A 13,150-nucleotide genomic window follows, 5' to 3' on the forward strand; every position below is an offset into this window, starting at 1 on the left:
CAGCATAATGCAGCATCGCACCATGACGTTACTGCTCTCACACGGTGCCAGGGAAGCAGCATTCCCCGGAGCCTCCACCAAAGCCTCCTCTGCTGAGCTGCCTTCTTGGGCAAGGTTTAGGTTTTATGTTAAATACCTTAGGAACTGCACACACCAAGCACCAAGCTCTGCACCTCGGAATTCTTCTGCATGTGACACATTCCACGTCCTTGGAGGGAAGGGATCACATCCTGCATGTTTGCTACTGGGTTTAGATCACCGTGTTCCACACTTACAGCTTACACCTGCTAGCAAAACCTCACACAGACCTGTAGAAAACCCTTCACCAGCCATGCCTTGAGCCCATTTCATAAATCTTCAGGTGAGCAAGAGCAGTATTTAAATAAATCATCATCTTAATGGCTTTTCCCCCCTTTGGTTGCGGCATTTAAGTAAATCCCACCATTTCCTATGATGTACTAAATCAAATACTGTCTCCAAAACAGCTCACATTTAAGGAAAATTCCTCACAGGACAAGTCGTTAAAGACACATATAACACATTAATTAAAAAGAAACCGTCAAACAGTTACAAAACTCAAGCTTCTGTGTTTTCACAGTTGCAAACTACTGCCACTGATGTGAAAGCCAGGATACCTACCGTGTCTTTAGCTGCACAAGAAAACCAACAAGTCATCATCAAACCCACAGCGTCCCACTGCCAGGAGCAATCAGTTTATCTCACATCAAGTTACAACTCAGGGCAGGTCACAAAGCACCAAGGCAGAGTTCAAGCAGGCTGCTTTGAGAAACCTGCTCTCTCTGCTGCCCTGAATTCATCTTGCTCCATCCTTCACTTCACTTGGATCCCCACGTAAGTTTTCCCCATCCTCAGGATCGTCTTCAGACTTCATAACTCTTGGAGAAACCCAGGCCAGGGGCTGGTGGAGCCTTCTGTGGTCCAGCTGCCTGCTCCAGAAGAGCCCTGGCAGAGCCTCCCTCCGTTTCTGCGTTGCAACAGACTGCTCAAGTGACTCAGACTCACAAGTAAATGTTGCCCAGATCCGAAATATCTTGTAAACAATACGTAGACAGTCTCATCAGCCCAGATCTATTTCTGATAGCGCAGTACTTGATAGCCGAGCGATAGAAAGCAATCGCTATTAATACATTCCCTGCATGCTCATGCCCTGAGTAACGCATTGAGATTTCATGTTAACTAATGAGACAAGCACGCAGGAAACTGTACTACAGTGTTGTTATGATCTGCAGACATGCAAACACTCACTCTAAAATAACAAACACGTTAGTCAAATTAAGTGTCCACTGACATTAAGGAAGGTCATGCTTAGCACCACTAATAACACAGGAGGACTGAAATACTCGCAGGAGTAATTTTTTCCTATTCCACAAAGCCGAGACCAGACTCGGGATGAGACTTCAGACAGTTACAGCGCAGAGCAGATGGAATGCATGAGCCTATTTCGACAGAAATGTAGCTGATTTTAAATTAGAAAACACACATGCCTTTGCTTTAAAAGAAATTCTCCTTTTCCAGCACTGAAACCCATCCGAATAGAACCCGGTTTCAGTTTACTGCTGCTGCCAGTCTGTCTCCCAACATGTTCTAGGAGAGGAGTCGCAGAGGCTGTGAAAACATTCACGAGACAGCATAATGATTAACAGGAGGAGGATGCCGAGTCTGCTTTCACAAGTTTGAAATTCAAATTGAGGTCTCCCCAGTGCAGTATTTAGAGGACCAGGTCAGTGTGACAAGCAACCTGCTGTTTAGCCTGCAGGAGAGAAACATGGTGCACAGCCAGGGAAACAACACACATGAGACTGGAAGTGACCCAATAAATGGATCTTCTCAGGGAAGATTTTTTAAATCATTCATTCATATCTGCACAAACTCACTCTGTCTGAGGAACGCAATCCCAGGCTGGTTTGTGTTGGAAGAAGCCTCAAAGCTCCTCCAGCTCCAACCCCTGCCACGGGCAGGGACCCCTTCCACTGGAGCAGCTTGCTCCAAGCCCCTGTGTCCAACCTGGCCTTGAACACTGCCAGGGATGGGGCAGCCACAGCTTCTCTGGGCACCCTGGGCCAGTGCCTCAGCACCCTCACAGGGAAGAGCTTCTGCCTAAGAGCTCATCTCAGTCTCCCCTCTGGCAGGTTAAAGCCATTCCCCTTGGCCTGTCCCTACAGGCCCTTGGCCAAAGCCCTTCTCCAGCTTTCTTGCAGCCCCTTTATGTATCTAGACCATTGCCAGACACACCAGCAGTGCAGATCTCAAAGTGCTGAATTGCCAGACACACCACAGGCTTAACTGAGGCCAATATTGCCCATTTGCTTTTAACATGGAGCACCTTTTTCCCAAGCTCAGCCTGACAGGAATTCTTTGCAACCTCAGGTCTCCAAAGATAAGGAAGCACCCCATCTGCACCATGCTGCTCAGCTCAAAAGCAGTACTTGTTCCCATCAGCTTGTACCTGGTGTGCTCTCAGTTTGAGGGCTGTGTATGAAGCAGATACTCTGGGTGTCTGCACGCACTCTCTGCATCCATCTGGGACTGCAGCGCCTTCGGGAGCAATGCAGACACGTTCACACCAGCACACTCAGAGAGAACGTCAACTGAACACGCACACAACACTTCTCCCAGTGCTCTCCTCACTTTCAGTAAATGATTTAAACTTCCTGCGCTGGAGGGATTCTACCTACATGCTTCATATTTCTGAATGAGTTGCTTTATTATCCAGTTTTTGCTCAAGTCCAAGTCAGCTTTTAGCATCCTCAACACCCTTTAGTAAGGAACTGTACAGCTTTACTATACATTGCATGAACCATTATCTACTTCTATTCTCTGAACCTGAAACCCTTTATCTTACCAGGTATTTAGCAGATCAGAAGTCAAGCTCCTTCACCTACCTGCAGTTCTCATCTTGCAGTTATCTTTGGACCACCACATCACATTATTATTACTGCGTCCTTTTACCCTGTGCACAGCAACACTCTCCACCAGCACCAGTTCAGGCAGCAGATAAACACCACTCTCAGTTGTTTATTGAGTATACAGCACAGTTCAGACTCAACATTTATAGGCCACTCTTTAAATTACAACCTTCAAAACCAAGTCTGCTCCTCATCCATCATTACAATTAAGTATTTAAAGATGAGAGCAGTGAGAGCACTAGTGACAGCCAACAGAGATATTTACACTCAGGGCATGTTTGGTACTGAAACTAATTGCTCTCACTGAGCAAGACGTTCTAGTGCTACCAACAGCAGTGAAAGGACACACCAGGGCTGGCAGCGAAAGCCATGGGGTGCTGCCAGCAAGAGTAGCTCTGACAGGCTACAGAAAATACACATTTGTAGACTGCTGGCAACCAGAGAAGTGGAGTTAACCTTTGAAGTTTATGATGGTTATAGGATATATGTTTACCAACAGATATAGCAGCATACTTAGGGAATCTGAGCTTGAGACTACCAGGCATCTTCTCTCTCTCAACCAGAAGAGGAGCAGGTCATGTCCTGAAGTGTGCAGAACTTACGGCACAGACACCCCCCACCCTGGTGTCCCCCACAAAGAACTTGGAGCAAGGACAGTGCTTTAGTAGTGATCCCAAGACACAAGAGGAGAGAATGCTGGGGTTATGGGGGCCCAAACAGGACAGGCAAATGAGGACCCCAACCTGAAGGCCTCTAGAAAGCAATCCCCAACACACTTTAATCCCAGCAGCTTTTCTAAACACAGATATTCTCCAGAGTGAAATTCCAGCAGCCAGAAAGGAACTCGCAAGACTCCTCAGGCCACCAAGTGGAGATGTTTCTAGTCATCAGCCTGAGCACAATCAGCAAAGTACAACTCCCATTTGAGAATACACTCCATACGCTTTAAAAAGCAGCACAGGGCCAGGGATACAAGAAACACAGGTCTTCATGTTGCAATGAAAAATACTGTGACAAGTTAACTTGCTGTTGAAACAGTATTGCTCAGGAAGCATCCACCTGAGCTGGAAGTGCTCATCCAGAGCCTCCGCACAGTTTTGCCCACATAGCTGCAACAGTAACTACATAAACAGCTTATTTAAATAGAGCATGGCCAGCCTTCAGCAGTCACACAGCTCGCTTCAGAAACACCAGCTGGGATTCAAAGCAGTTCTTAAACCTTTCAGCCTGGAAGCTGACATGAACCTGTGAAAGTGAGCACAGCTCCTGGGTGCTGCTGCCCAGCACATAATCCTATTAACGAAACCCCAACAGGACACATCCTCCTCTAATGCCATTAGCGGGTGACATAAGCACATAAATCACTGGGAGCAAAGAGCTCTGGTAATGCGCTGCCATCACCATCCACAGCAAGTGCTCACAAATGAATGGTCCTAAAAGCTCTCCAGGCAACAGCACTAACATCATAATTTATGGAAACAGCTCTAAAACTGAGAAGAAGGGTCAGGGATCGCTTATCACCCTGTTCCAGCATTTAAAGGATGGCTACAAAGAAGACTCCCTTTTAAAAGGGGTCACATGGAAGAGACGAGAGGTGATGAGCACGAGTTATTCCTGGAGAGATTCCAACTGACACAAGAGCAAAAGTTTTCCCAATGAGGACAACCAGCCACTGGAATCATCTCCCCAGAGAAGTGGTGACTCCATAACACCAGACACTGCTAAGGTTCAGCTGGACAGGGTACAGCTGGGACATCCAGTCTAGGTCATGCTTCGCCTGGAAAGGCTGAATCAGATGGTCCTTGAGGTCCCTTCAACCTGGGATTCTACAAAAGCTGCAGTTTCTGAACTCTGTGAAGACCATGAGATAGAATCATCCTTGGCAGAGAAGAGACACAGAATTATTAATTTTAGGCCCATCTTTATCCCAAGATATTGTTTCCCAGGTCAGGTCCCATGCAGTTTTCTCACAGAGAAAGACACTCTGGCAAGGCAGAGTGACTCGGCAAACATAGCCATGTCACCCAGCAAGGTGAGCAGCATGAGGGCAGACCCAGCACATCTTTCCACCCGCATGGTTTAGTTTTGCTGCTCTTTCCACAGAGGTCAGGGTACATTTGTGCTCAGACCAAGGTCAGAACAGACACACCCTGGGACAGCTGCTTTTGAAGTGGTTTGATTTAGTTAAAATGTGCACAGGCTGACAGAATGAAAGGCTAAGTTACACTAACAAATCTGTTCTTGTACAGATACTCCCTACATGCAGCTTCCCCCATGGTACACACACATCAGCCAACATCCATCTACCTTACAGACTTGGGCTTAGCAGCAGCTGCCTAAACAAGCACTGCGCACTCCAGGTCTGGGGAAGGATTAGCTCAATTGGGGAAAGAACAGCATTTTATATTTTATAAACATATGTTATCAGGATGTGTCCGTATTCACACACAAATGTGTTGGAGTTTAAAAGTGCACAGTAAGGTGCACTGTTTAGTCTTCATAAGGGAAAACAGAGCAAGCACAGGGTTCTTGTTTCACCCACAGGTTCCCACTGGCAGCACACTGTGTTACCACCTCATTTACTGCAATTCCTCCATCATGGAAAAGTCACTGAACACTATGGAGTGGGCAAGGCTCAAAACAATCAAAACTATCAGGCTTCCTAAGACTGCTCTGGGTCTGCACTGCTCAAAAGCTTTCTATCAAGAATGCATTCAACAGTTGAGCTGCTTTAAATGTAACTGTAGCCTGTAATTAATCCAGGTAATTTACTCCTAACAAACAGACTGAAGCAAAACAAACAGTAACCTTCTATAACATCAAACACTGCTGACTTCACCCTCTTCTTACCCTCCCTAGTACAAGTTAGCATAGCCCTTCCAGAGCAAATTACTAATTAGCAAGAGAGTACTCAAATCTTCTTCTAGCTCTCTCTGTGAGATGTCAAACAGTCCTAAGGCTCCAAATCTGTGTCAGAGAACACATTTCTGTCTACAAAGAGAAACACGTACTGAACAGCAAAACCAGAGTTGCTCTTTCCACAAAGTTAGGAGGAAGAACCACCAGCACCAACACCAACAGCATATGCCTTGCAGTGGAAGTGTCAAAGAGCTCCACACACAGCTCCTGGAGGAGGCAAAGTCTGCTAAAGCAACTGAAGGTATTTTCTGTTTTGCTTTGAACAACTTCCTCAAGTCTCATTGCCAGTACAGAACTCAAGTGCCCTTTCTGATAAAACATCCTCAAGCTCTCAGCCCTGAGAAACAGACCAGCTTGGACATTAAAAAACAACCAGAACTAGTTATGTGCCCTGGAAAACAAACCAGTGGCTTTGGAGCTGCTCTTAAGACAGACTGTTAAGTACATCTTAAGGTAACTGGGGTCAGACTTGCACCCCCCAAAGAACATTGCACCCTTTTACAGCAACAAGAGCATCACAGCTTTCACCACAACACAAGAGGGAGCCCCAGAGCCCAGGTCCTGCTGCAGCCCAGTGCTGCCCCTGGCACTGAAGTATGCCTGGGGGATTAATTTCCCCTTTAAGCAGGGAGAAAGCAGCAGCAGGTCAGAGTCCAGCTGCCTTTGTCTGCATTGAAAGCAGCAGATCACACACAGCCCTTCCTCAGGCAGCAAGGCCAGGCATTAGCTTGAAATTACAGGCTCCCTGGTGAGGACTGATTGATTTTACTTCCATTTATTAATAACAAAGGAGCAGAAAGCATTAGGGGGGATGAAACACAACATGACTGTTCCATTCCTGGATCAGGAAGCAGCCTCAAGCACATATGCACGGATTACATCCTGACTTGATCCTGCCTGATCACCATTCAGCAATGACAATATGGAGACAAGTCTAGTCCCTCCAATACCATAAGCATTTGCTTGCTGATAAATATCAATATTCAAATACTGACAGAGTACTACAGAAGTTGTACCTGAGCAAAAGGTCAGATGACCTCAAACCAGATAGCCAGCATTATCTGCAGAACCATGCCTGCAAACCAGCAAGGGTATTGAACCTGCACACAGACACTCCTGCACCTCCCGGCTTGAAAATATTTGTAATAGCTGCATTCCAAAGTGAACTGCATTGATAAACGCTCCCTGTCAGAGGAGCCTGAGAAACACAATGCACCTGGAAGCAGGCCACTGCACAAGGCTTCTGCTGAGCCACAAACTGCCTCGCCTGACCTCCTGTTTCTCCAACATCAGCCACAAACATCACACAAACAAGCACCTTATTCCCTTGAAATGCAAATGAATCTCAAAGTTGTTTTTCCAAGGAACACACACATTACCAGGAGCCTTAATGAAGCTTCCTGGAACCCAAACAGACTCTGAAGAGTAACCAGAGTCAGCCTAGTACCTGCCATTTGAATATTACAGTGGCACTTCTTGTGGCCACGTTGCCTGAAGATGGCATCGTCCGGTTACCCGAGGCTGCCCTCAGCAGACACAGGGGCAGGGGAGGGAGGAACAACTCTGCTCCAGCCAACAGCAGCGATGCTGGGAAAATCCTGCGGATAGATCACAGCACTGTCATCGGTGGGGCTGACAGAAACCACTGCCGTTGCCCAGGGCAGAGGAAAGACAAAATACCGTGGAAATCTTGTCTGTTTACAAACAGCAGCACAAGTTGTCTTTTGCTTTAGAAGCTCAACACAAAAGTGATCTTGAATCTTTGGTTAAAACTAGGTTACCAAGCATTTATTTTTCACTAACTGAAGGAATGAAGTAATGAAATAATGTGTATTCCACATCACACAAATAATTGTTAATGAGGTTGTTCTGCTGTACATAAAGAGATGTAGCATTGCTGGTTCAGGAGCCAATTCAAACCCAAGCAGCATCCTTCCATTTGCTTAGTGAAACAGTCAGGTCAAATCAGGAGGTGGTACCTCCCCTCTGCTGCTGACAGTAGCTGTTTAATTGCATATTGGGTGAACCCATAGAGTTTCACTCCTTATACAGAGGAAAAGTCACCACTGAAACACAGCACAACCTCAAACAAGTTCATTTGCCACTTAACCCCAGAACTTGTTCAGCTATTACATGAATAACCACAGCTCCTCATACCAGGGCAAGTGCTCAGATGTCCACCTTTGTCTCTTACACAATGGTTTCCGCTAATTACACATGATGTTCAGTTTCTCTTAATTAAAATAGAACCCAACATCACTTTTCCCAAAGGAGAAAGGACTGATGGAAGTTCTTGCATGGTTTTACTGCTCATTCTCATTACCTACAGGGGCTCCAGGCAGCGCTGCTGGTCTTGGAAGCACGCGTGGAGCTCGCACCAGCTCTTTGATGTCTTACCTTAGGATGCAAACAGCTCCAGAGAGATGCAACCTGCTCAGTGACACAGCTTCAGCCCTGCTCAAAGCACTGCCAGGAATCCTGTATCTCACAGCAAGCAGCATCCTCAAGCAAGCCAGCCAGAAGCCCCCCACTTCTGCAGGGAGACCCCTTCCACTGGAGCAGCTTGCTCCAAGCCCCTGTGTCCAACCTGGCCTTGAACACTGCCAGGGATGGGGCAGCCACAGCTTCTCCAGGCACCCTGGGCCAGCGCCTCAGCACCCTCACAGGGCAGGATTCTGCATGTACTCAGCATGTATTCTGGACTCTCAGAAACAGCAGCAGCACACACTGCCATGGTCACCCCAAAAGGACATTGTTAATTAAAATCTACCTTGTAAATACTGCTGCATGAGGCAGCATCTCTGATCCAACATGAGTACCATGCCCTCAAGGCTTTGTGCCCCACAGAATCTGATACTAAAGCTTCCAGCCCACACTACTGCAAATGACAAACGCTTCTCTCACTATTCAGAGCACTGAAGACACCGAACAGGCTGCACAGATTATTTTCCAGGCCCCATCAGCCAGCTGGAGTTGGCAAAACCAGATCATTCCATCTTCAGACACAACATTCTGGAGAGTTGGAGAATTGGTAATAACTATCACTTTGATTTTCTGCTGCTTTTCATGGCTCCCGTCCACCACAAGACAGGCAAAGCCATGACCGGCAGATCCCCACTGGAAGACAGAGGACACAGAACTACCACCTTAACCTGGAGCAAAACGCTCAGAGGCACAATGAAGGGATTAAGTTTCTCTCCACCCCGCAGGAAATAGCACTGGGTGGGGACAGGAGGGAGGGATGAATTTCTCAAACAGGGAACTCTTTTACACTGGATTCCAGCAGGATCCCTGTGGCTCCCACTGGCAGGATTCCCACCCACTTCTCCTCCTTCCCCAGCAATTCCAAACACAGACCCAAAATCCCATCACCCCCCTTCGGCCTCACTATTAACACCCACCCATGGGTGTGAAGTCTTTTTCCCCCCCCATAGAGTAGGCTCTAAGTTGGTGTTTGATGAGCCAGTGATCATGTAACCAAAATAAGTAATAAAGAGGGGAAGGAAGCGTTTCATGGGAACAAACCCATTTTAAAGGATCTCACTGAAACAGAGATTTCTTTAAAATACCTTTAGCCCTTAAAAGTATTAAGATTGCTCAAACCTCCTTTGAAAGAAAAGCCTGCTGAGCCTTCCCCTATATGAAGTAAAAGATCCCTACGCCTATTCAAACACAAATAGGGATCTGTTTGTCCACAGTTCATTAGTGTAAGCTTACTTTAAACTAATAAACTGTTCTGAAGTACAGGACAGCTAAAGAATAACATAACCCAGCGCCAGCCTCCACACTACAAATTATCATAACAGCCTTGTGAATCACTCCCCTGCACAGGGAAGTGCTGGGCACAGCGATGCTTCCACAGGAGCTGTCATCTTGTCAGATGGGTTCGGTCAGCAGTTTACAAGCCTGAGTAGCTACATATCTTTCAAATGAGCTATTATATTCAAGTAATGGCTTCAGATCCAAGACAAACGTGCAGGAGGATTTCAAAGATAGCTAATATATTAACAGAGGACTGATAAAAGTCAGTGTATCATATTAACCTGCCCTTTTCTGCTATTCCATGTAGCCAGCGGCAAGGTTAGCAGACAGCAGTAAGCTTCGGAGTGCAACTGCCCAGCAGACTGCCAGGGAAAGATTTACTGAGAGGTCGTAATTAGAGATGATTTAAAACACAAAGTTATTTCCGAGTACAGCTTCCTTCAGTTACAAAGTCCTCTCTCATCTGAGGCCATCGGCAGAGATGAATGAAGTGAAAAAGAAAACCAATAAAGCCATTTAAAGCTGGTTAACACTGCCCTGAATTTCGAAAGCCACCGAGAACAAGGCACGGCCAACTGCACCATCACAACAGTACCTGGCTTCCAGGGCTGCAGCTCCCCCAGACCCAGTTTTAGACTGGATGCTCACAAATCTCAAGTGTGTAAAGTCACCAGCCACTCTGAGAGCTTCCTAAGCAAATCCTCCTCCTATGCGCTGGGAGAATGGCTCCGATACTGCCACAGAAACCACTGATGTTGAACGAGCTCCTGGCAATGCCATGCACACGTATCTCGGCAAGCCCCAGGGCAGGCTGCCAGCCGGAGCTCGCATCGGCTCCGAGGCTCTTAAGGGGTGGGGGGAAGGTGTTAATGTCTGCCGGGCCGGACGGCTGAACCGACGGCAGCCGGAACGTGGTTCGTTTGTTTCCCGAGCCACCGGTCACCCCGGGCAGCGTGAGCAGGAGCCTGGGGCCAGGCTGGGGCACGTTCTCCTCCCGCCTCCCCCAGATCAGCGCTGGGACATCCCCCGCACCCCCGCAGAGCTCTCTGCCCTCCCTCAACCCCTGCGACCCCGCTCCACACCTGCCCAGGGCTCGTTCCATTCGGACCCCAGGGACACCCCTCAGGCCACCGCGGCCCTTCCGAGCTTCCCGCCCCAGCCTACCTCCCTCCCCGGAGCTGCACGCCCGTGGAGCCTGGCCCCACCGCGCCATCCCCACAGGGCCCGGCCGCCGTCCCCCCACAGGAGCCCCGGGCCCGCAGCCCCCCGGGGGTGGAACTCTCCCCCACGCTGCCCCCGGCCTGGCCCAGCCCCACCGGCACCCACCGCGCTGCCCCCGATGACCGCTTCGTGCTTCTTCAGGCGGGACTTGAGGCTCTTCATGGCGCGGCCCGGGGGGGGGGCGGGCGCAAACCGGCCCCGACACGCACCCGCCGCCGCCGCCACGGCCGGGACGGGGCGGCCCCTGCCCGCCGCGGCACCTCTATCCGATCGCCCCGCCTACCAGGGACCCCACAGCCAATCACCGCCCGCCCGCGCGGGCACTGCCGCCAATCACGAGGCGGAACAGCGAGGGGAGGGACTTCCTCCTTTTAAAGCCCGCCTGAGGGGGGTGTGGCAGGAGCAGCGTGGCGGAGTCGCTGTTACCCGTGCGGAACCGCCCACCCGGCAGGGGGCGCGCCGCGGGCGGGGCAGAGGCACGCGGAGGGCGGGGCGGCGCTCTGGGCCGGGGTTGCCCCTTAGGGACACCGCAGAGGGGGTGGCGGGTGCTGCGGTGCCATCATGGGGTCCCTGAGGGGCTGCCCCTCATCAGACATCCTCCCTGTTAATAAAGGAGGTGTTCATTCACGAGCTGAGCAGAGGCAGCGTTTGAAGCCGTGAAATGAAGTCGCTGCTGTGGAAGGCACGTCTGAGGGGGGCAGTTTGCTGCTTGGGTCGCAGCTTTGCTCAGCCCCAGATCTGTGGAGCATCTCCTGCCCCGCTCGTCACTCAGAGCCCTGCCTCACACCGCACCCGCACCGCGGAGTTCTGGGGTCAGGCAGGGTTTGAGACTGTTTAATTACGACGCAGGGGCTGTGTTGAAGTCTGAAGCCCTGCTCGCTGCGGCTGGGTTTGAGCTATTTGGTGTATCTAATACAGGCAGAGCTCAGGGTAAATGTCTCTGCGTTTTAATCAATCCAGGTAAGATGTGTGCTCAAGCACCAGGGTTTCTCTATGGGTGGCCTGTTTAGAGGGAAAGACAACTGTCTTTAAACGCACAGCATTATTCCATGCACATCAGTGTCACCGGGAAGCACCGAAATCCCGTAGGATCCAAACCCCATCCCAACCTCACCTAAAAGGGATTAAATCCAGGGATGAACTCTTCAGATGCTCCTGCTCTCGATGCCGTGCAATGGGTGCGGGGTTCTCCCTACAGAGCCGCGCTTACGGCAACCTCTCTCCTTCCGGGAGCCGCCTCCGTTCCCCTCGGGATGCCTCTGCGCTGCCAAGCGCTGATGGAACCTCACAGCCAGCATCAGAGCAGGGGCTGACACCGCTCAGCACCCCCGCCATGCAGCCGGCCCCTTGGAGCCCAGTTCAGCGCCTCAGCCTGGCGCTGCCGCCCTGTCACTGCTGACACAGGAATCCAGCCCTGCCTGACACAAACCAGGGTGACAGCAGCAGCTTGGAGCGGGTGGCATCAGGACCCCCCCCATTGTTTCCACCCATGGCAATGGGCTCCCTTTAGCCGACGGTGCCGAACTGAAAACCAGATTCCTAGAGCGCACCCAAGCCACAGCTCCTCCAAAGGGTGTTTGCTGAGGATCTGCACAGACTTGAGCCAGCAGCGATCGTGTCCACTCAGGAATCCAGGCGCAGAGCTGAGCCCCAGCCCCAGCCCAGCCTGGGGCAGATCAGCTGGTTTGAGATGTTCAGGTCAGAACCACTGTCCAACGAGCTGTCACAGAACACAGCTGGTTTGTTAAAAATGAGTTTTCATTACTGAAAGTCTCAGCTTTATCAAATAGGAACTCTCAGGACCAAGCTTTCAGGAGCTTCCTCCTCCTTCCACCATATTTATGCTGTTTGAAGGAAGCTCCTCCTGAGTCACTCCAGGACAAGGGAAAGCAGTGACTCCTCGCTATACCGTCAGTGCAAGGAGCTGCCCATAGCAGCTCTGAGTGCTCATCCAATTCCAGAGCCATTCCCTGTCCCCAGATAATCACGCATTGGTCTCTGCTCTTTGGAGGCTGTGATAAGAGGACAGCACCAACCTCAGGAACCAGCTTCCTCCTGCTGGGTGGATGGTGGGTGAAGCTGGTCCCAGTCACCCTAAGTTTTGCCGTGGTCACCCCTGTGCAGGCTAAAGCAGCCAGAGTGGAGCCTGGCCTGTTTTCCCCGCTGTCGAAGCAGCAAGCTCCCTATCCGAACACCATCTTCCAGCCCCAGCGCTGCGCGTGTCAGTGCAGGAACAAGATGTTTCACGTTAAATTACTAGGGGCTGACTTGCACATTTGACTGGCATCCCGGTCAGGCAGATGCAGGAGGGATCCCAGCTC

General features: G+C 50.0%; 1 protein-coding gene across 1 annotated transcript in view; it reads right to left on the minus strand.

Annotated features, from left to right (window-relative positions):
* The window catches only part of UACA (uveal autoantigen with coiled-coil domains and ankyrin repeats), a gene marked incomplete at both ends in the record, with an annotated part of 29,841 nt that extends 18,850 nt beyond the window's left edge, over positions 1-10,991 (minus strand). Inside the window, one exon of the mRNA XM_080626795.1 lies at positions 10,935-10,991. Within this exon, the coding sequence (XP_080482921.1) occupies positions 10,935-10,991 (57 nt within the window). The remainder of the gene's footprint in view (positions 1-10,934) is intronic.
* Between the last annotated feature and the right edge of the window lie 2,159 nt (positions 10,992-13,150).

The sequence above is a fragment of the Psittacula echo genome (genome assembly GCF_963264785.1).
Source record: "Psittacula echo genome assembly, chromosome: 10".
Taxonomy (NCBI): Eukaryota; Metazoa; Chordata; class Aves; order Psittaciformes; family Psittacidae; genus Psittacula; species Psittacula echo.